The 24,522-nt window shown below is 35.0% G+C and overlaps 1 protein-coding gene across 1 annotated transcript; it reads left to right on the top strand.

Annotated features, from left to right (window-relative positions):
- The first annotated feature begins 4,120 nt into the window (after window positions 1-4,120).
- On the top strand, window positions 4,121-6,047 carry LOC131061189 (uncharacterized). The gene is made up of 5 exons (XM_057994716.2): window positions 4,121-4,459; window positions 4,816-4,915; window positions 5,376-5,485; window positions 5,778-5,859; window positions 5,987-6,047. The coding sequence occupies exons 1-5, from the start codon at window positions 4,256-4,258 to the stop codon at window positions 6,001-6,003; spliced, it is 513 nt and encodes a 170-aa protein (XP_057850699.2). The 5' UTR covers window positions 4,121-4,255; the 3' UTR covers window positions 6,004-6,047.
- The last annotated feature ends 18,475 nt before the right edge of the window (window positions 6,048-24,522 follow it).

Below are 24,522 nucleotides of genomic sequence, written 5' to 3'. Positions count from 1 at the left end.
TATCTTAGCCAGATTATCAAAATTAACATGAAAACATCTTTTATGCCACAATCAACCGTCTTCCATTCTTGCAACTAGATAGTTATTAATATTATTATCCAAATGGAATAAGTTACCTCTAGTTTGCTACCCGGTAGCAAACGGTTCACCACTACCTCCAAGAATTCTACAGAATCCACTTTTAAACTCAAGCAAATAGCCTTTATCATTGAGCTCAGCAACACTTAAAAGATTATGCTTAAGACCATCAACCCAAAATACATCATTAGCATTACTCTTCCCATTTAGAGAGATTGAACCTTTAACTTTCACCATGTCTAACAACACCTCCGTCAAATTCATTGAGGGTTATGAACTTACTTTTATCTCTGGTCATGTGGTGTGAGTAGCCACTGCGTATAATCCATTCATCACTATTCTCCACATGAGATACTAGTTCCTTTTCATCAGACAACTCCTCCTTCACAACTACAAACACAATTTCTTCATTGTCATATTCTTCTTCCGACTACTCATCGGTCACACCTTCATCTACTGCAACATAACAATGTTTCTTTCCCTTTCCTTTGAATCTTCTAAACTTCTCTTTCTTATCGTTGTTAGGGTAGTTAGAAGCAATATGACCAATTTTACTACAAGAGAAACACTTCAAAGATAGCTTTCCTTTATACTTACAAGTGCGTCTTGGAAATCTCTTTGCTAACAGTGCCTCAAGTTCCATCACTTGATCTTCATTTTCTTCATTTCCCTAGTTACTTCTATGACTTGACTTGCACTCATGATTTTGACATATATCTTTTTCTTTTCTAGCAGATGAACTAGTAACAGAAGCTTTAAAGGAAGATTCAGTATATTTTGTCACACTATTGTCAAAAATATTTAACTCAAAATTTGTAAGCTTACCAATCAATGAATCAATAGTTACCTTATATTTTGAAATAGATCTAAGTTCTTGTATTGACAATACTCTTATAGCATACTAAGGTTGAAGAGTTCTGAGCATTTTAGTTACTATTGCATCATCTTCTATTTTGCCTCCAGCACTCTTTATGCAACCAACAACTTCTTTGATTCTCTGACCATACTGTCCAATATTCTCTCTGTTAAGCATTCTCATGTCATCGAACTTTCCTCTCAAGCTTTCCTCTTTGGCTCTTTGAACATGTTTATCTCCGAGCCATAGATTGTCTCTAACTTTTCCCAAACCTCACCTGCAGTTTTCAATCCTTCAACATCAATATACTCTGAATCAGATAAAGTAATTACAATAGCTTCAAGGGCTTGCATGTTATCTTGTTTCTCTCTGAGCTCATCTGGTGTCAAGAGAGTAGTGGTAGGCAAAACATATGTTGTTTCAACTTGCTTCCAATATTGTGCACCAGGATGTTTGATGTAGATCTTCCTTCCATCTTTCTAGATCTTGTAGTTATCCTTGTTGAGCTTAGGACCCTCTTTCTTCATCATCTTGACTTCCTCAGAATCTTTTCCTCAAGCGGCTAGGCTTTCTGTGCATAGAGGACCAAATCTCTGATACCAATTGTTAATCCTATGAGGATCCGATTAATACTGAGAAGGGGGGTGAATTAGTATTAAGACCAATTGAAACTTTAACTCAAAAATCAAACTTAACTCTGATTTAAAACCATTTAACAAATATCTCAACTTCTTTAATCAGATCTAATACCCTCTTTATCAAATTTGCTTAACACATTAATCAAATCATTTACAACAACTATCATTACTTTCACCACCAAAGAAATCATATAAACTTGAGCATTTACCAAATCATTAACCTTATCAGTCATATCAAAAAATTTCACAAACAACTTGTTATCAGTACCGGTAACCTTTGATAAACTTTTGATAGAACATCATAACTAGTGTCTCAGATGCATGAAATGAAACATAAACATCACATGAAAAATATTCCACACATGAACACCATAATTTTTTGACGTGGAAACCCAAATAGGTAAAAACCATGCTAGGAGTTGGCACCCATAAATATTTGTACTCTTTTCAAGTACGCCCAGTTAGGAGTGATCCGATTAAGCGATTTTCCTTGCAACCCAGTTAGGATCTTGATGCTTTGTTAGGACCTACCTAGTTAAGGGATTTAACCTGTTGCAACTGTTAGGGAACAACTATAAGAAAATGATTTGTTTACTTGCACAACACTCTGCCACTCTCAGGCATATGTCACACTTCACTTTGACAGCTTAACACATTCTCTAAGACCACCGACACAATAAACATCAACTGTGTCATCCTAAGTAGCCATCTCAACTAGGTCGGCCACAAAAACTTAATTACATCTTTAATTTACAATTCAAATCATAAGAGATCACCACAGATCATTATACAGATCATTACAACAAATTAAAATGCAATATCAACTGTTGGTTCATCATAACCCATCACGGAAATCCAATCTGTATCCTCAAAACACTCTACTAACCATTTCACTGATTCTTAAGAAAATATTCCTTGAATCGCGCTAAAAAAATAATTAAATCTTTCACGCAGGTTATATCGTGTTACCAACTTCATGTAGACTCACCGTCGATCACCGCCATAAAAGAAATCATTACTGGTTTGATGATTTTTTCACTGGTCTTAAACCCTACTAAAACCTTAGCAAAACTTTATCAAAAATTTGAAACATGCCTTCTGGTAATCTCCACAAGTTTGAGTTCCAGTCAAATACACCTTTCCATGATACAAGTTCACCATCCAGATCGCAAATCACCAATCATCGCCGGTCGACCAATCCAATCAAAATAACTCTGCTTTACCAGTTAAAGTCCTATTTCACAGACTTTAGTTCTCTGCCGGGAAACCCTGTCTTCCTGTAAACCAAATCACTTAGATGACAAAACAAGACATCAAAAATATCATTTGACATCAATGACAACACAAATAACTGATCATGTCATATATTCATAGAACCTCAATCTCTTAATCACAAATAGACTTCTGTCCTTTACCGGTGCAGTCATCCACCTTCAACTGCATCACTTGCATCTATATCAGTTATGCCAAATGCCAACAGAGTTAACTTCCTATTGTCTCTTTACTTTTGTATTCTATTTGGTGTGAATAAGTGCAAGAATAAAATGAATGCAATAGTATCCTGCCTTGACAGGAACTAATAAGAGATGTAACATCATTTCTATTTTTATCATGCAATAGAGAAATACGATTTTATTGTCTTGTATTGATAAAAAAGAGTTTTTATGTTATTCTTGCCTTATTCATTATGAGAATTTTATATAGCTCCATCACTCTTTTGCTTGCTAAATTTGTGATTTTAATAATCATAAAAAGCTGGTCATGGGAATCATAAATAGAATTGGAAAGTAAATATGTTTAGAGATGCAAACACATACTTCAACGTTCAAAGAGATATCAATTATTGTGATAGTTGATGATCATATTTTCGAATGTATCAGAGAAGGATTGCCTACCAATAGACTTATTTTAGATATATTGGTGTAACATGGGCATCAATGACAATACAAAATAAGAAATTAAGTTGATCCTAGTATTTTGGGCCCATTATTATGCAAAGATCATGTTAGGTTGCACACATACTTGAAAGTTAAACGAGATACCAATTACAATGACAATGGGTAATCATATTCTTGAACGTATCACATAAGGGTTGCCTACCAATAGAGCTATTTACATAGATTTTGGAAACAAAATATATTATAAATTTTTTTGTATAACTTATTGTAATTATTCATTGTGCCTTCCAATATCTTATCCAAAATATATTTTACTATCGACGTAACCTTGAACCTTGCAAGCACTAATATGTTTTCATTAGATAATGAATGTGTTCTCTTAGCGAGCAATAGTTTTCTTATGGTCAATAATGTCGTCATTCTTTATTTCGCACTCAACTTCTGACGAGATCTTTCCGAATCCACGGTAATAATTTACTTTGACGTAGACAACTTTCTTTGTAATGAATGTATAATTGTCCTTGGGGAATATTTGGACATCCTCTTGAGTAAGACGGTCACATTTCTGAGCAGGTACTCAACTCAAATAAAATTTTCTCCCTCCGTCGTAATTATTCTATATATGCACCTTCAAAACGTGATATTCTCCATAGAGAATTCCTTACAGGCACCTACATCATCTATATATGCATTCATTCCAGTGCATTAGTATGCAGAACACTCATTAGTTAAGGTGAGGTCCAGTCCACTGTAAAATAGAGAAGTTTCTTATTATTATTTCTGCAATGGAAAGCTATGAAGGACAGAGTAAGAGTTCCATGGTTGACAACATTGGGAATGAAAGAGGGAGGAAGAGTTTCATGCCTGACAGCGCTGAAAATGAAGAAGGGAGTGCGAGTTTCATGGCTGACAGACCAGAGAAGAAGTCTTGCACAATTTGCTTAAGCTCGGGAACTTGTATATATCATTCCGCTGAACCGAACCAACAAGTGATGAATCTTTTCCTCCTCTTGAATGCTTGTGTTCTTTTAGATTTTAGATCAGCATTTCGGCACTGTGATAGAAATAATGTTTTTCTATTTACCGACTTTGAAATCATGTTAGAACTTACATTTCATCGCCTCAGTTTCAAATTGTTAAAGTTGATATATTTTTCATGGTGTAGATTGTTCTTAATGCTGATCACCTCACTTTCTTCTAAGACATTTAACTAAAAGAAGATTATCGAATCGCTTCCCACCTAGCTCATTCTCTCTATTGGAAGATAATAGCTGTTTTGTTTGTTCTATAAAAAGCTTCTTGTCTTATAATTCTTGAGGAAATATCTATGTTGTGGTTGATTTAGTTTTCAGTCTATTCAAGCGTGTGTGAAGATGTGGGAAAAGAAAACCAGCATCTGCATATTGAAGGGCATCAAATGGGAGCCACTTCTAAGCCCCTAGATGGTACTAGTCACTCTCATATTTATTTCTCTTGTTAATTTAGAAGACTTGTCTACTGATCTTAGTTTGGCCTTTGCATGAAGACAAGACTTTTTTTGGGTGAAAAGATTTTGTTCTTTGCAGACTGGGCAAATTATTTAGCAGGAATTTTTAATCCATATTCATACATTAAACACCTTTTGGAAAGTAGTCTTTTTTGCCTGTAGTTAAGCTCCCATGATTACCATATTCAGAATGGCACCTTGAAAAGGTCTGAGCTTGTTTCGATTTAGGCCGCTTTTACAGCAAAGTGCATAGATTTTTACCTCACACCGACCGTACTAATACAGTAATAAAGTGCATTCAACTTTGTTTCAGCAGTTGTGAAACAGTTGATTGTGCCGCCTATGGTTGATAGGTTTATTCCTAGTTTCTTTTTTTCTTTGTTTATAAAGCATCTAACATTATTTTGCGATTAACCCAGTGGAGGAGGACGCTACTCCAGAGCAATCCTTTTTTGGCTCTTCTGTATGCTATGGGGGACCTGAAGAGTATTATGCCAATTTCAATGGAAGAAAGAAAGAGACAGATAGGGTAAGATCTTATTTTTAGTTAATATTTTTCTTAGATTTTGTCATGTCTGAGTGTTTGTTTTTAACATTTTGGATGAAACTTTCTGATTTACCATTTCTCTTGTCTTATTTTCATGTTCTATGATAGATCTAAATAAGAAAAAATTGTACATAATCAAAAATAAAAAATATATTAGCTAGATCAGTATGAACTGTAAAAATTTCATGGTTATAATAAGATCATAACCTTTTCGGCTGGGTGAACATATGCCTGTAAAGAGCTTCATTTTTTGAGTCCATATTGTTCCTCACAGATTCAAAATGAAGTAAGGAAACTGGAAGAGGCAGCTGATCCATCTAACCTTGAATATACAATAAGGGGGAATTGGTGGAAAGGTGAGGAGAACTGTGCCACAGAGTAATCGAAATGCCTGCAAAGATGTCAAAATGTTATTGATTAGATATCTATGCCTACTGTAAATAATGTTCTAAATGAAAATGTTACTATATTTTTTGGCTATAGGTTCCCTCGACTACTAAAATTATTGAAGGACGAAGATCAATTTTCTTCCATAAGTCACAGGTATTTTTATCTATACATTTCAGATACTTTTATTTACGCTGTTTGAGTGAAAGCATATTATGTTGACAAAACTTTTATAGGGTGTTCCTTAATTTCACTGAATGAACGTTCTTGCTATGATTCTTAGGCAATGCTGGAATATGTTATGGATTTACCGTGGAATATGATATCTATGTATTTATGTTTCAAGTATGTCTGAGAAGAGAAACTTTCCACTACTTAAAGTTTCTCCGCATAAATAAATTTAATGCCCGTTTTATATTGTTTTGTCAATTTTCTCAGAGAACATTTGATGTGTTACCAATCCTTTTCTCTTTGTCCACAATCCATGCCTTTTGACGTGAGCTCCTTTTACAGGAGTAGGATTTACATGGGAAAATAGCCCTTACCCATATAGTGTTTGTTGTGTTTAATGTGTGAGCAAATGTGGCATATATTAATATTGATATGGAATCTGTTCTGGTTCGAGGGCATAAAGAAAGTACAGCAGAGATTATGGAGGGCTGAAAGCTTTGTGTGATGTACTGAAATAGGAAGGGTATTAAACAGAGTAATGTAATGTAAAGAGAAGTGGGAAATATTTCCAATTGATTAATAATTTAATAATTTTGAAAGTAGCGTTTTATATTGTCGTTTTCATAAAAGGAATTATATATTTTATTTTAATAGAAACTGAGGTACGTATTCATCAAACTAAAAAATAAGAATAAAAATAATTAAATTAAAAAATATTACTAAAAAGTATTATTGTTAGAGGAGTCATATGATAAATTTTAATATCATGTTTATTATAATTAGTAGGGAAATATTTCCAATTGATTAATAATTTAATAATTTTGAAAGTAGCGTTTTATATTGTTGTTTTCATAAAAGGAATTATATATTTTATTTTAATAGAAACTGAGGTACGTATTCATCAAACTAAAAAATAAGAATAAAAATAATTAAATTAAAAAATATTACTAAAAAGTATTATTGTTAGAGGAGTCATATGATAAATTTTAATATCATGTTTATTATAATTAGTAGAAATTGTATTTGTAAATGTTTCAATAAAAAAATTAATGTAAAATGGTTATAAAATTTCTTTTATTTTTATATATTATGTAAAGGTAGGTTTAGAAAATTTCATTCTTCTTACATGTTATGTAGTAAAGATTTCTTTAAGAAAGTATCCTCTTCTGTGCAATACATTCTTTAAAAAATATTTCTAAAAAGTATTATTGCTAGAAGAGTTGTATGGTAAATTTCAATATCATGTTTACTATAATTAATAGAAATTGTATATGTAAATGTTTCAATAAAAAAATTATTGTCAAAATGTTTAAAGTATTATTGTTAGAAGAGGCATATGATAAATTTCAATACCATGTTTATTATAATTAGTAGAAATTGTATATGTAAATGTTTCAATAAAAAAATTATTGTCAAAATCGTTATAAAATTTCTTTCATTTTTATATATTATCTAAAGGTAGGTTTAGAAATTTTTATTCTTCTTACATATTTTATAGTAAAGATTTCTTTAAGAAAGTATCCTCCTTTTTGCAATAAATTCTTTATGGGCAAGCAAAGACCCCAATAATGGGTTGCAACTTATCATTGCACTATGAGGTGAAGTTCAATAATTTTTATTTTATTATTTCTAGATTGTTAATTTTATTTTTGAAATGGCCAATGATCATGGTATTTGAAATGAGTTACCAAAAATCAAACCAATTTTTTTATTTTATTCTTTAATTAAAGTTCACAACATTCTAACAATTATAATAATCTTGACAATATTAATCATTATTTTATATGACAATTTTATGGTTTATAATTAGCATTACAAGATTAACTATACTTTTATATCACAATTTAATATATGGAAAGGAAATGAAACAAATAAGGCCCATTTCATTGCTATAGACTTTTAACTATTCAAATAAAATTATTAGATCTATATCATTTTATGATTGCATCCTATATGCAAAACCTTTTCCCTTGGCCTATATAAGTATTCTAAAAATGTAAGAAACTTTTTCTCTTTTAAATACATAATATTCTACTGTACCACAAATAATTTTAGGGGAAATTTAGGATAATTGAAATAAAAATTACTTTTGAGTATCCTAGATTATATTGAACTCTTTAAGTTCTATAGAGGAATAGTTGTGGTGAGACCTCCCCAATTTAGATTAGAGTATCTCAACTATCACATACATGTTACACTTGGATTCTTGAAAGGGTTTGAGTTATACTATTGATAAGTATCCTAGGTAAAAACAATAGTAATTAAAATCTTAGACAATTTGATTTTAGTTTAAAACTTTGTAACTTTCTATTCTTTATTCAATGTAGGTATGTTATAAATTTGGTTGTTTCAGTAAATACCAGAATCCCTTGGATCAATATCACTCACTTTTTTAAACTATTCCTTCCAATAGATGTGGAAAATATGTTGATTCTAGATTTATAAATTTTAGTTTCATTAAATCCATGAGTTTTAACTCTTATAGAATAATACACCCTTTTCAAGTGGACACTTATAAATAAAAATAATAATCGGCGATCTTAACTTCAATGAATTAATTTCAATGGATCAAGTGGTAGGATTTATTATGCCAGACTTCAAGGGAAGAATCATGGAATTCAACATAAATTAAATGTGATTGGAAATTTACTTTAGATCCAAAGTGATTATAAAACCATTTTAACTTGTAATATTAATAAAATAAGACTAAATAGTCTCTTTAAATCAATTTTAAAAGATGATAATAATCATTAGAGAAAGCTAATGAAACAAATGAAAAATATAATAAAACTTGTAGTCCAACATATTATTTTCTTCTCATTGATAAAATATGTGTTATAAGTGTATTTGTTACTTTTAAATTTGTAGTTGCCATAAAAATATATTAGTGTTTGTATTCCAAAATGATATAACAATACTAAAAATTTATTAATTATAATCATATTTACAACAAATGCATAATACATCTAGCGAGTGGTGGGAGTGCAAGTAGAGGGGGTTCTAGGGTTTTTGAAGTAGAGGTGGTTAGAGACAAAGATGTAGAAGCATATTGTCTTCATGGCTCTTCTTCTATGTTTTCTTATGGGTCTTACCTCCCTTTCCACCTGGTGGGGTCTACCCTTTTCCTGGTGCGGTCCTATTTCCTTAGGAAAATGTCTGTTGTTGGTCAAGACATTGGTCATCGTGGTGGGAGCTTTGGAGGATTGTCTATGAAAGTGGCCTCTTTGCCTCTTTTATGTTTACCTTGGAGTGATAGGGTTTTGGGGGGAGCTACAACTACTAGTGTTGACAATGGGTCTTGCCCTATGGTGTAGTTGGAAGCTCTACCCTATTCCCCCTCTTTGCAGTTGCAGGTTGATCAGTCTCAAATCATCTCCAAGAAAAGTTGGATGTGCACAAAGAGAGGATTGTATACAAAATATGGAAGCACGGGTGGTGAAGGTGCTTGGGATGGGGTAGATTTGACACATGGGGATGATGTTGATGAGGATGGGGCCCCTATTTTCACTTTTCTTATCCTAGTTTTGTTTGATGGGGACTTCCTGTATGTAGGTATGGCTATTAACTTTTGGTTGCCCTATATTTATTTTCTTCCCTCTTTTGCGAATATTGGAGGATATTTTTCTTTCTTCTCTCCTAGGTATACTCTATGTTTTCCTACTCATGGGTTTTCTACATTTTTTTCTATAGAGGTGACTCTATCTCCTCTAGAGGTCGAGATTTGTTTTGCTTCTGAATCTTTGAGTGGATGCAGGGTATTGTGTTTGGTGCCTTGTTCTTTGAGCCTGCATTGGTAGCTCCTATGGAGGTGGAGCCCTCCTTCTATTCATATGTGGGTGTTGTTGTAAAATATGTGGATTCGCCTTGTTTTCTTTTGTCTTGCTTATGGCTGGAGGCTTTTCTGGTTTTGTTCTTTAATGGTTTTGGGAGCCATGCTAAAACCCAGTGCTAATGGTTTGGGGATCTTGTTAAAACCCCATGGTGTTGAAAATATTAATGTGGGGTCTAGTTTTCTATGTTTACAGCTTTTGATTTCTAGGTCTCTTTGTGATGAGGTTTATTTTGTCCCTCTCCTTCTTGATTCCATGTCTTTGTTTGTTGTGTTTCATTTTCTACATCTTGGGATTACTCTAGGTTTTTCTATAAAGGTGGTCCCATCTTCTAAGGAGGGTGAAATAGATGTGGCTGGAGGTGACCTTTCTCCTATTGAGGTGGAGGTAGATGCTACTAGATATGCTTGAAAGTGTTGTTGGGGGGCTAATGAAGCCCTGTCTTTTGCCTGCAAGGGAGCTAATGATGGCATTTCTATTTTCTTATTTCGCTTTTATCCTATGGAGGTCAAGATATTGAAAAGAAAGCTTCTCATCATGGGGATCACTCTCAAGGATAAGGTTGTTTGACCCTGGATAAAACCCATGAATATCAGTGAGGGAGCCTTGTCTCCTATGTTCATGACTGTCTAAACTCTTTTGGGGTGGCTTAGGCCTTCTTATTTTGTCACCAATTTTGTAAAACTTAATCTATATTGTTAGGTTGTGGCTGGGTTGCTATATGTCTATTTTGTATCTTACTGGAGGGTTCCTTTGTTGGTTCTAGATCTATGAAAAGTACGAGGGTTTAAGGTACCTTTAAAACTTGCTGTAAGGGGTTTTGGATCCCTTGAAAACAAGTTTTTGTCCTTAATAAAAAATAAATGCATAATACATGATAAGTAATTCAATGAATATATTTTATTTATATATTGCAGAATTCTTATATTTAGTATTCAATATTGTAGATATATTTGATAAGAAATATTAAATAGATAATTTATATATAAATATATATATTTTTCATAAGATTATGAAAGTGATTAAGATTTTTGAGCAATAGTACCTCTTCATTAAATCATTACATAATGATGAAATTTTAAATACATTATATAATTTTTCTTAGTAAACTATCTAGAGAAAAGCCATATAACCATATACTTTGTTATTGTTCCAGAAAATAAATTAATTATGTGATTTAATGTTTGATTTATAGAAATTTATATCTCTAATTTGATTGGATTTTGATAACTTGTATCTATCAAATTCTATAATTGTAGCAAGGATTTTACCGTCTCTAATATCAATGGAGATCTCTTTTTTTTAGTCAACATGTATTCCATTACAACTAACTATCTTATTCTTTTGGAGACATATAGAAAACTATTTCTAAGGTATAGGGCCAATTGAATCTGTTGGTTGGGAACTGATTTCTGAGCATATCACACGAATGAAAACATCCAAATTCATAGTGATGATTATGTCCGGTGCTACATACTCAAGATTTGCAATTGCTACATAAGCAGTGGGCTGCGATGAAGAAAGGGAGGGGCGATAGAAGAAAAGCTTACACCTGTTAACTTGTTGAAGCAGGGCAGGCCCCTACTATTCGCGAGAGCACGTTCTTTTGTTCGTCATATTGGCACATTCCTTGAAAAGTATGGTAAAATAGGACTACTCAATTTACTCCAAACTTCACATAATATGGACCTAATTGCAAACTAAATTACAGTAGCATACTACTATGATGCCTCAGAAAGACTCAAAAATAAAAGTCAATTACACAACAATGCTTGAATTATTCCAGAAACAGCTCACAAAGAACATACACTTATCAAAAATCAAGAAACCGAGAAACTTTAACTTTCCTTCAACCAAAATACAATATCTAAATGATATTTCCTTCTATAATTAAATTGTTCTCATCCTTTGACGATTGAGAGCTCACGGTTTTTCATCTAAAATCCTTCTTCTTCATTGACTCTTCATCCACTAAAGAAATTATTTGTAAATATGTAAATATGAGATAAGATAAAATCATCAACCAAAGAAATTCAACATGAACCAAACATGATATCTATATCCATCAATAATTATTTAGGAGCACAAATTACAAAACTCAAATGTCAATCATGATTGCTGAGTTGTTGATTATCGAGCTGCCCCAAAATTCCTTTCATTTGTAACAATCCATTCTTTCTTGGAAGTTATTCATTTTCAACAAAGGGTACAAATTCCAACACCTCAAAATGGGCCTTATTAGAATTTTACTTAATATTTGATTTCTATTTTGGATTTAAATATGAATGAAAATTAATAGATATTGAATGAATCTTGCTTCCTGTTTTTAGCACGTTAACCCATGAAAGAAATTCAAGTTAATGAATTGCCAAAATTAATTTTAAATAAATGGGGACATGTAACACATCCTCCCTCCTGAGAAAATCTTATCTTTATAAAATAAAAATTTAGATTGTCAATAATCTTCCCGGTCCTTCCCAAGTCACATATTTTATGGCCAAGTTCTTTTATTTGATCAAGTATTATGTAATTCTCCCATTCCTCAAACTTTTCTCTCTTGTTTCCAAGACCCTTTTAGGAATCAATATCAATTTATATTCATCATCAAAGTGTGGTAAGTCATCTGATGAAACAATTTGGTATACAAAAACTCTATTCAAACAAGAAACATCAAACATATTAGTATCCTACCATTTGGTGGAAAATTCAACTCATATGTTATCTTATTGATTCTTTTTATGACCAAGTATTGTTCATAAAACCTACAATTCAAATTTTTAGTGCCACTCTTCTTTGATGAATTCTATTTATATCCATACATGATGCAAGAGCACCAAACTAGTTCATCTGGTTGGAGCAGGAGCACTAGAGTATTTCAAACTAGTTGGAGCAGTCAGTAGTGGAGTTACTTGGAGATCGTTGCATTTCTTCATGTTTGAGAGTTTAGCATTATGGATTTGGATTTATCACCTTGAGTTTGTTGTCTTTATCATATTCAAGATTCATGGCATTTGGATTTAATTCCGATGAGATATCAATTTTGGCATTGGTTCGTTGTTGGTATGTTCTTACCGATTGGTCTTGTAGTGTATGGAACAAAGATGAATGGCTTGCAGGTGGTTTTCATAGCTTGTGGATCATTGAGCGATGTTGTTTTGGGCCTTGACCGATGTTTTTGAAGGTCCATGTGAAGTTCTATGCATTTTGAAGATGTTCTTGGTGATTTGGGCTGACATATTATTGTTTACATGTTTTATCTTGAACCGGTTGGTCTTTGGCTGACTTGATTGAGTTGTTATTGCTTACAGTTGGTATAAAGGAAAGTTTTGAGAATCATTTTAGGAGATAGAGGTCCGAGGAAGAAGAGATCAAGTGAAGATGTATTTTCTAGAGAAATTTTGGTTTGGGGGGACTAAAGTTTAGATGAACTAAGGTCCAGATCAGTATAGAATAGTGCAGCCTATTACCGGAGGCTTATTTGTTGAGCAGATGATCGGCAAATCTTATTTTTGAGTTATAAGGATTATTTTGTAATCCTGGGCTATGGTCTAGCATGTATAGTCGTGGAAGGCAATATATAATTCATTAAATGGTTGTAACGATTGATTTATCTGGTTATCGGTTATATCATGTGTTACTTCTACTGGTTATATCTTGTGTTGTGTTACTAGTTGCCGGTATCTTGCAAGGTGTTTTGTGTTATAGGCGGCAAGGCGGTGGTGTCCTTCATTGGATCTCCCTACCTTGACTTCGTCAAATGGTATCAAAGTTGTTTTTTGAGCCTGTTTATCAAAGAAGACCTGGTTATGAACAAATTGGAGGAAGTACTAGTTGTTAACTAGTTGGTTGAAAAGGAAGTTAAGGTAGCTTGTAAACTTGTTCAGATCATCCAATGTGAGGTAGTGCAAGGTTTGCAAGCAGACCACCAAACCTAGAACTTGAGCTTGAGGCAGTTACTAGGTGGATACTTAAACAAATTGCCAAATTGAGATAGGCTACAGGATGTTTTGGTAGATCATCAAGGAGAGGCAACTAGAATCTATAGTCAGATCACCAAACCCCTAAAGCACTTGCAAGTACCTATTGACAGATCGCCAAACTAGATCAAGTGATGGGACTCACTTTTAAATTAACCCCGAGAGTTTGATGTAGGAGTACCGGAGTAGTTCATCCGGCTAGAGCAGGAGCACCAGAGTAGTTCAAACTAGTTGGAGCAATTAGGAGTGGAGTTTCTTGGAGATCGTTGCATTTCTTCATGTTTGAGAGTTTAGAATTGTGGATTTGGATTTATCACCTTGAGTTTGTTGTCTTTATCATATTCGATATTCAGGGTATTTGGATTTTATTTCGGTGAGATATCGACTCCGATATTGGTTCGGTGTGGGTATGTTCTTACCAGTTGGTCTTGCAGTGTATGCAACGAAGATGAATCAAGTTGTGGGTGGTTTTCGTAGCTTGTGGATCATTGAGCGATGTTGTTTTGGGCCTTGACCGATGTTTCTAGAGGTCCACATGAAGTTATATGCATTTTGAAGATGTGCTTGGTGATTTTTGCCAACATGTTATTGTTTACACATTTCATCTAGAACTGGTTGGCCTTTGGTCGACTTAGTCGAGTTGTTATTACTTGCGATTGGTATAGAAGAAACTTTTGAGAATCATTTTAGGAGACAGAGGTTCGAGGAAGAAGAGATCGAGCAAAGATGTAGTTTACGGAGAGATTCTGGTCCAGGGGGACTGAAGTAAAGATGGACTAAGGTCCAAATTAGTGCAAAATAGTGAAGACTATTACCAGAGGCTTATTTGTAGAGCAGATGATATGCAGATCATAGTTTTGAGTTATAAGGATTGTTTTGTAATCCTAGGTTGCAATCCAGCATGTGTAGCCACTGAAGGCATATGTATTTTATTAAATGGTTGTAATGATTGATTTATCTAGTTACCGATTATATCATGTGTTACTTCTACTAGTTAGGGTTGCTCTTTATCTATTTACCGGTTATATCTTGTGTTGTGCTATGAGTTGTCGATATCTTGCATGGTCTTTTGTGTTATAGGCTGCAAGGCAGGGGTGTCCTTCATTGGATCTCCCTACCTTGACTGCATAAATACAATATTAAAAAACTCTTCTCTTTCTTTTCCTACCTTATTATATCTCTAATAATTCTATTCTTGCCTAAAATTCTCTTTTAGTGACCTCAAAATATATTGATTTTTTATTTAATAAGATCACTAGCTACAAATACTCTACCATATGAAAATAACAAATCAATAAAAGAAACTACATCATATCTACGTAAAGCTCAAAATAGTTGCATACCAATAGATATTTTAGAAGAGTGGTGTTGTAGCAATACTCTCCCAAGTGCAACCATTTGGCCAATGTAAATTATGGATTAGATAGAGCTTCTCAAGTAGACTTCTATCTATCTAATTATCTTCATTTGATCATCTATTTATTGATGGTAGCTTATATTGCGTGTGATTTGTGTTTCTAACAAATGGAAAAGACCTTTCAAAAAATAACTCATAAATATACTACCTCTATCAATGAAAATATTCTTAAGTAAATTATGCAATATAAATATATCTAGGAAGAACAACTCTACTACTAGGAGAGCTTTAGACTTTGATGAGATGGGAAATAAATGTACATATTTTTTCAACCTATACACGACAACATAAATTCAATATTTTCATTTGACCTTAGGAGGTCGTGTAATGAGTTCTATAGACATGTTTTCAATCTTTTGTTCTTGTATCGGAAGTTGTAATATTGTAGTGTAAAAAGGAAAAGTGTAAAAATTGGATTGCAATTTGGGGTATCATCACAATAGTTATATCAGAGCATGAAAATTCTTCAAAAAATAATTTTTTCATAGTTAACTTCTTGTTCAATGATGAAAAACATGATAAATAGTCCTTCAAGAGAATAGTTCAAAAAATCATTAGGTGTTATTAAGTGCAACCCTCCACTTGAAGTCAAAAAAGCTAGTCATATGCATTATGTTATGGGAAATCAATTTGAGTTCTACAGTCTACCAAGCATGCTCTTCTTATCAAGTAAGAAGAAATATAAATTAATCTACCAAAATTGGGCCAATTAGATAATGATATGAGAGTTGAAATCAATTTGTCTTAGTGAAATTATAACAATCTTAGCTCCTCGAGTACTTTGTATAATGATGACATATTGAGGGAGACAATACAAATGAATATTGATAGTTTTTATTTATTAGGTGATATTAAGAGTGTAAAAATTATCAAATTTCCAAGACCACATACAACTATAAACCTGTATGGGAGGAGATTTTAAACCTTAGAAAGAAAATTTATCTGTCACTGCCTCTTCAAACAAATGCTAAAATGAGCTAGGTGATAACAAGTAACTACACTAACTAAAATGCGGAATTACAACACATAAATGATAAATATATGAAAAATAGATTTATAGAACAATGCAATATCAAAAAAAGGTTATACCTTCCAGATGGGGAGCTCTTGGGTTCTAGAGGCTAGCGTGGTGCACTGTAGTCCGTACGGTTCATATACAAGAAAATGTTTGGAAAGTAGCTTGTAAATGGTTTCCTACGTGTAGAACTTGTTCGTCACTTGCACACATTGAGACGTGAAATTTTTTTGGGGTTGTATAGGGGTCTGCCTTAATCAGACCCCCATTTAGGTGTTTCCACCATCACAGACAACCATATAGATAGATTGGAAAAATAAATTGGAACTTGGTAAATTGGAAAGTAAATGCTTGTTTAACATAAGCTAATTCCTATTGCAAGCAATAAATATTGTACGATATTGGAATATTAAAATAATACAATATTGGAAATAAATATTTAACAATCCAAAGGTCTCATTGCATGTAAAAGAGATTGGTAAAAGAGAGAAGGAGAATGAGCATGAAGCCAAACCCCTCGTATTTGAATTTGTGAGTGTGACAAGGCCCACTTGATCGCTTTGTTGGTAAGAAACCACAACAAGATGAGTATAGCTTGATATTGGTAGAGTATATGTCCAAGAGCATGAAGAGAGCAGTAAGATATCAAGAGCACAATGAGAGAAAAGAGCCAAGAGCCAAGAACCCAAGATCATGAACCCTTCAAAATGAGCTAGGAAGGGTTCTTAAACCCAAAAGAGGTGTGGAGAGTTGTTACAGTGAGATGCGAGCCAAAGGAAATGTGTTAACCAATGTCTAACTCTTTTCCAAATTCAAGATTCAGCTAGCTTTTTGGGATGTTAGTGTGGTGCGTGGACATCCCTGCGTCGCGCTGATGTCCATCAAAAAGTAGGCCCAATGAGGCTTTGAAGGAATTTCAAGTCACCTTGTCTTTCGAGTACATGTTGTCAGAATAACATAATTTTGATCATGGATTCATCATAAATGCCTTAGGCACATTTTAGGACACTATATTTTACCCCCACTTTAGTGGACTATTCAACTATAGGGATGAGTCACACTAAATTATTTTGGAAAGACATGTTCATTAAGCTCATGCGGTGCAATTAATGTAGTAGACGCAATAAATACTTAGCCAAAAAGGATATTGTAGAAGTTGCACAGGTCAAGTCAACGATCATGAGAAATGCCCTTGAGTATCCATGAGAAAATCCAATGTTTGGTATGATGAATCCCATACTACAAGATTGGAAAAGTTGTCAGCACGGAAAATAGAGGAAGCTACTTTGGCAAGAAGAATGCCTAAGGAGCGTTAGTACAGATACAGGAGAAAAATTAGATGAAGGCGAATATATGTCCCCTCATTTTTTGCCCCTCGTAAGGCAAGGAAAACAAGAACTAAAATGAGCCAAAATTTGTCAAAAAATGGGCAAAAGCCATTTCGGGAAAAAATTAGGCTATATACGTGAAAGTGGGCCCCAAGAACAGTCATTGTTACTATTCACTATGCACATTCGAGCTGAGATTTGCATAGAGTCTGAGTGAAAATTCCGCATAGATGAGAGCTTAGGGTGAGTAAGATCGAGGAGTTGCAGATTGCAGTCGAGTATGGCAGTGAGCCCAATGAAGTACAACTCGAAATATCTCTTGTTTTGTAATTTTAATGCTTTTTGGGTTTATTTTGGTCAGATGGCTGCATAGGCATCCCTTGGACATGCTATCATCAGGTCTGTGCGCCAGTGTGTTAGACCAACATGTTTGTTTGGATGACGTCCTATCGTTCTAAAGGAGCTCTGGCATCCAGAAGACACGATGCCATCTTTTAGGCGCATAGTTGTTTGTTTGGAAGATGAAACCAAAACTCATGCAAAATTGTTTACGTGTAGACATTGCTCGAGATGTGGGAGCATACATCAAGGCACTAGTTGCAGATGTTGCGAAGTCAGTTAGATGAGTTGCCAACAAATGACTCTTTCATAGGGTTGGTTTATGGTGGAAATATATGTTGTCGGAGTTCTAGTTCCATGCCCCATGTTATGGGCATTGATGGAGAGGTGAAATGCAAACACCATGTCTTTTCAACTACCTATAGGAGAGATGATTTTGACACTCATCAATGTCTACCATATACTACATCTTCCTATCTAAGGAGAGAGAGTGTCACCAATGATCCTCTCTGCAGCAAAGTTGGGAAGATAGCGGGAGTGGGCCCTGGGGCAAAGGGTAGATGCCATAGGACACATGTACCTACGAGCGTTGGGCCAAGGATGATTTTCAATTCCCTTGGTATGTCGCATCATGATCACAATCGTTGCATTATAGGTTTTGACAGACGGACGTGGTTCAGAGCTAGCTGCAGGTTTTGTTCCTTTGATCCAAGAGATGGAGAAGAGGCAAATGATGTACACATGAGGTTGCAGCATGCTAGCCCATTTATATTATGAGCTTTCTCAGTATGTGCACCACAAGTACCATAGCCTCACAACATGCATCTTTTATAGGTCTGGGCCTTTGAGCACATCACATGCATGTGGCTAGTTGGATTCTTGGTGTTGATGCCCTTAAACATGCCATGACCATGTTAGACACAATGCACCACTAAAAGGCGGGTGAATCAGTGGTTCCTAATCTTTTTCCCTTTAACTAACTTATGTCTGTATACTAGTCATGGGATCTAACATAATGCAAACTTACTGGTTAGTGAGGAGACTAATCACAAATGCAATCACACACAAAGGGACATCACATAATACTAGCATGTACAAGGAAAACCTAAGATGGGAAAAATGTCAGTGAGCAATATTGTTGGAGTCTACTGCTCCAATCTAGCCTTACAATCAAATTTGTTACAACGTTTAGGGCTACAACCCAAGGAGCTACAACCCCTGATTTTGGCCACCAACCCAAGGAGAACTAGCCCCTATTTTAGGGAACCAACCCAAGGAGCACCAACCCCTATCATGTTTATGGGCTATAACCCAAAGGAGCTTCAACCCCTACACCGGGCTACAACTCAGTGATCTCAATGATAACTTCAAATACAAAAGTAGTTATTCTATTACAAGTGAATCTTGTAACCATTTCATATACCTCACTCTGTCAATGAGACACCTTCTCTACTACACTGGTACACCTCTTCTGCTGCTCTCATATACTATTCTAATACCCTTAAACTCTACTAGTTCACCTCTATTATTCTTTTGCTCTTCTGGATCTCCTCCTCATTGTTTTATTCTTAAGTCCTCTAAACTGCCTTCCTACCGGTACAAGCACCTACTAGTTCACCTCTCTCTCTCTACAAGTTATCACTTCTTTCAGGTGCTCTACTTCTCTCTGCGATACTAATCTCTCCCATTTCTATGCTTGCCTTCTCTACACTTACCATTTCTTCTTTTCTGCCGGTATGGACACTACCGGTTGTGCACTTCTATCGGTTGAACACTTCAACCTTATTCTCCCTCACACTTAGTCTCTTCTCTATCTCCTTGTAGAGAACTTGACTGATCTTCTCTCACATGCAGCAGCTCTATCTTCTTCTGTTCAACAACACTCTCACTGATTTTTGCTTCCCTATTTATAATCTGGTTTTCTTGCCAAAAGCCAATTCAAAAACAAGGGCGGTGAGGGTTTTCTCCATAAATCATGAGGCAAATCAAATCTAATCAAATCTGATCAAATCAAAACTAAGAGATGACTTCCTACACATATACGCCATTTCCATGCCATCCATAACACGCCTTCCTATCTCAGCAACCTGCAATCAATCTATCGACACTACTAAGTCAATCACCAAATCCGATCTACACAATCAATCTATCCTAAATCTATGTTGTCGATTTGATCTTGTGTCGCACACCTCTACAACTCCACCTCAAGCTTTGCAATCATCATTAATGTTGGACCAACCTCAAATACCTCATTGACCTCACTCCACTGACCTGTGCATGTTTCATCTGCCACTTCATGCAAGTTTGCCACTTCATCTTCATGTGGCATCACTGTCGGTATCCACCTCATCACACTGCTCAGTTGGTTCATGCCTATTCACCAACCACACATATAACCAATTTCATCTATCGAATAACAAACCCTACTAACATATAACATCTTGTTGGTAAACCTTCATGCCAACACCAGCTTAATCTTGCTTGTGTAGTACATCAACCGGGCATCAACCATTTTGGTCCTCAACAACTATCAGGAGTAAGTCAATATGTGTAACTCCATCAGATGAAGGATTTCCACTCTTTCACATTCTTCTCACTCAGCTGCATACCAGTATCCTTGTTTACTAGTAATTACCTAGATGACTTGATGTCATAATCCTCCATTAGATCTGCACCGGTGGCAACTCAACACACCTTCTTCAAATGCTTATCTACTATGTATCTCTGCTCACACTCTCCTTAACCTTCAGTTTGTTGGAATCCTCTTTATCAGGTGAGAACCTTATCTTCCTTGTTTCTTCTCTGATGATTCACTGGTTGACATAACAAGTCAACTATCACCCATGTAGATTCAGGTAGATGTGTCTATCGGTGGACAACATACTTTCCTTCTTTCCGGTGAGACACATTGATGACACCAAGTCATCACACTCCAACTTTTCTGCATCAACCTTCCTTCATCATCCTAGTATCACATGTATATTCCTGCAGATTCACTAGCATCCTTTTTTATCAAACCGGTTCTCCTCTGAATTGGCCATCTCAACATCTCATACTTCCTTCAATATCTTGGTAGGACACCTTATTTTCACTTTCTTATCCGGTGTGCATTTCTAATCTCATGCTCTGGGGGCTTCCTCATCTTCCACTTGTACATTTGTTCTCTACATTCAATCACCTGTCTATCTCAAGGAATCATTATGCTGGTACAAGTGTGACTTTACCGATGGGAGGATACATCTTCAACATGACATATGTCCTGGTGGTTTTCCATATGTCATCCTTCACATAGAGGCAACATATTTTGTCAACCTATCACCTAGCCTATGATAGCTTCTTCATCTGGTGGGAGTCCTGCTAATAATCGTTAGACTAGCAATCTGGTGGCCTACACAAACTACACCTTCGGTGTTGGTGTGATCCAAATAGAATTCCACCACTTCAACATAATCAATGTCCATCATGTAGTGTCTTCGTTCCAGTTCTATGCACCACCAAATCAAAAACCCTTTTACTAAGTGGAGTGGTCAATTTACTACATATCTAGCATACCAGTACATGTCGCTTCTTCCTTTTGCATGAACATGTTCACTGGGTTGTCATCGATGACATCACAAAATATCTTCTCCCATGCCAGTCCATCTTTCATTTTGGTTGACATCAAACTCTAATGTCAACAACCTCTTGTTCACTAGTTGACATCAATGTTAGTGATACCGGTAACATCCTATACCAGTTGACATCAATGACAACACAATGCCAACAGGGCACACACATATCCACTATGACACAAAGGATGACATATGAGAAACCTCACTTATTGGAGGGTCACCTTCGACCATATCGATATTGGAGATGTGATCTAGTGACCATACCCTGACATCGGGGTCTGGGCTACAAACCGCACGAAGCTTCCATGGATGCAGAGAGACTACTTCCTACTATTGGTATTTTGGTATGGCTTTTCCATTGATGTCAACACCTACTAAACACTTATCAACTCTGGCACTTTGGAGAATCAGCAACATTCATCGGCAAGCAAGTGGCTCATGCACAGTCCCCGGTATCTAGTACACTGACAAGATATAATGATCATCGACACTTGGAATGATATGGGAAACACTTGGTTATGTCGAAGATATTGTGTGGACATTTTGTCTTGGTGTTTTGTTTATTGGTACATTATCATTTGCATATTTGTTGTTACCGACAAATAGGTCTAGGTTACACCGGCAGGTTTATCTTTTCCAGATCGGCATGGCATGCTATGGAGATGACTTCTTATTGTTGTAAATATATTAAGCTAACAAATTGAATCAGTTATTACATTGGGTATTAATTGATATGTAAATTAATTTTATTGTAAAATCTTGTAGAGCTGACCTACTAAAATTGGTCGTAGGTTGTGGTATAAATGTAAGATCTTATTTGTAAGATCAAGTGTGGAATGCGAAAAAGGATTGTGTGAAGGTATATGCGAGAATAAGAAGAGATATACATGTAGACATCATTTGAAGATTGAAGGAAGGTTTTTGAAGACAATCAGAACTACACCGGTACTAAATCAAGCATATGAAGATGCTATTTTGTGCACTACATTCTTATTGGATTTAACCATCCAAATGTAGTCAGTGTGACTCCCATTTTGTGTTTGAGCAGTGAGCTATAGGTACTTGGCCTTTCTGCATGTGCAGACCCCATTTGTATACACTTACTATCTGTAGTAGTATCATCTGATTGTGGGTAAGGTTTCCCACTGTGGTTTTTCCCCTTATAGGGTTTTCACGTACAAATATTGGTGTTATGTATTGTGGATGACTTTGTCTTTATGTTTCATGCACTAATCCTTACCGGTATAGCAATTAACTATTAAAACTATTCACCTGTATTAAACATTAAGTTGGATAAGTTGTTTTTGGTTTGAATTTATTTGACAACTGATTCACCCCCCCCCTCTAAGTTGTCTCTAGGACCTAACAATTGGTATCAGACCCTAGTCCTCTTTTGCAGAAGTTTAACAGCTTGAGGAGTTCCAATGTCTACTAACTATTTCAGGAAGGACAGTCCTAAACTTGATGGAGCCAACTATGGCATATGGAAAACTAGAATGGAGACACATCTAAATTGCATTAGAAAGGATATTTGGGATGTTCCAAAGAATGGTTATATTGCTCCTACTCTTGGTCAACCCAATCCAACTACCTTGGGAAAGGATGAAGAAAATGATTGCAAAGCAAGAGAAGCACATTTGAGAGCATTATTAGATGAAAAAATCATGGGACTATCAGATAGGTCTACTGCTAAAGCTATTTGGGATCATTTGGAAACACTGAATGAAAGAGATTCCATAGTCAAAATTGCAAAACATGAAAGCTTCTGGGTCAGGTATGAACATCTGAAAATGGAAGAAGATGAAAGGATTTCTGCTTTTATGGAAAGAGTAAATGAGATTGTTTTGGGTATTAAATATTGTGGAGGAACCTTAAGTGGGGATGAAATTGTTTTAAAAGTTTTAAGAGGATTGCCACCGACATATAAAATGAAAGTCACTGCTATAAATGAGTTAAGAACAATGCCTGATACATCAGTAACTAGGGATACATTGATTGGGAAACTTTCAGCTTTTGAAATTGAAGAATTTGCTCCTGTTGCTACTATAAAGATAGATTTGGCCTTTAAAGCATCAACATCATCTGCTCCATCATTTGACAAATCTGATTGGAAAGCCTTTTATGCAAGAGAACTTGAAGAAAGTAGGAAAGAAAATGAAGAACTTGAAGCACTATTTGCAAGGAAAATGCCTAAAGGTCCAGTTGGAAGTAAGTATGAAGGTAAAGCACCCTTTAAATGTTTTAACTGCAATAAGATTGGTCATATGGCTTCAAGATGCCCTGATAGACATGCTAGACTAAGAGAAGAAGCTAGAAGAACATACAAGCCTAACCCTGAATATCAGAGATACAAATTTAAGAAGAATAAAGACAAATCTTGTTACATTGTTGATGAAGGTGTGACTGATGATTCTAATGAGGATCCTACACACAATGGATGGGTTTTTGTTGGTATAACAGAAGATCAACCAACACCTACTACTCAACCCGTAGAACATGCCTTGGTAGCTAAAGTTGAAGTAAAGGATGAATGGATCATTGATTTAGGATGCTCGCATCATATGACAGGAGACAAAGGTAAATTATTGAACTCTCAAGAATACAATTGAGGCTTAGTGAGATTTGGAGATGACAAAGCTTGTTTGATAAAAGGTAAGGGTACAATATCTCTTAATGGTAAGCATAACACTGAAATTGTTTACTATGTTGAAGGATTAAAGCATAATCTTTTGAGTGTTGGTCAATTAGTTGAGAAAGGATTTCAGTTACAATTCAAAAATGGAAAATGCAAAATCATGAATAGAACTGGTTTATAAATTGCAACCAGAAATCAGACTAGAGGTAATATCTTTCATTTGAATAACATTGAAAAGACATACTTAATTGCACATATTGATGAAAGTTGGTTATGGCATATGAGACTCTGTCATGTAAATTTTGATTG

The sequence above is a fragment of the Cryptomeria japonica genome, chromosome 4, assembly GCF_030272615.1.
Source record: "Cryptomeria japonica chromosome 4, Sugi_1.0, whole genome shotgun sequence".
NCBI classification, from domain to species: Eukaryota; Viridiplantae; Streptophyta; class Pinopsida; order Cupressales; family Cupressaceae; genus Cryptomeria; species Cryptomeria japonica.
The sequence above is the reverse complement of the archived record's forward strand: the minus strand, read 5'-3'. Positions and strand labels throughout refer to the sequence as shown.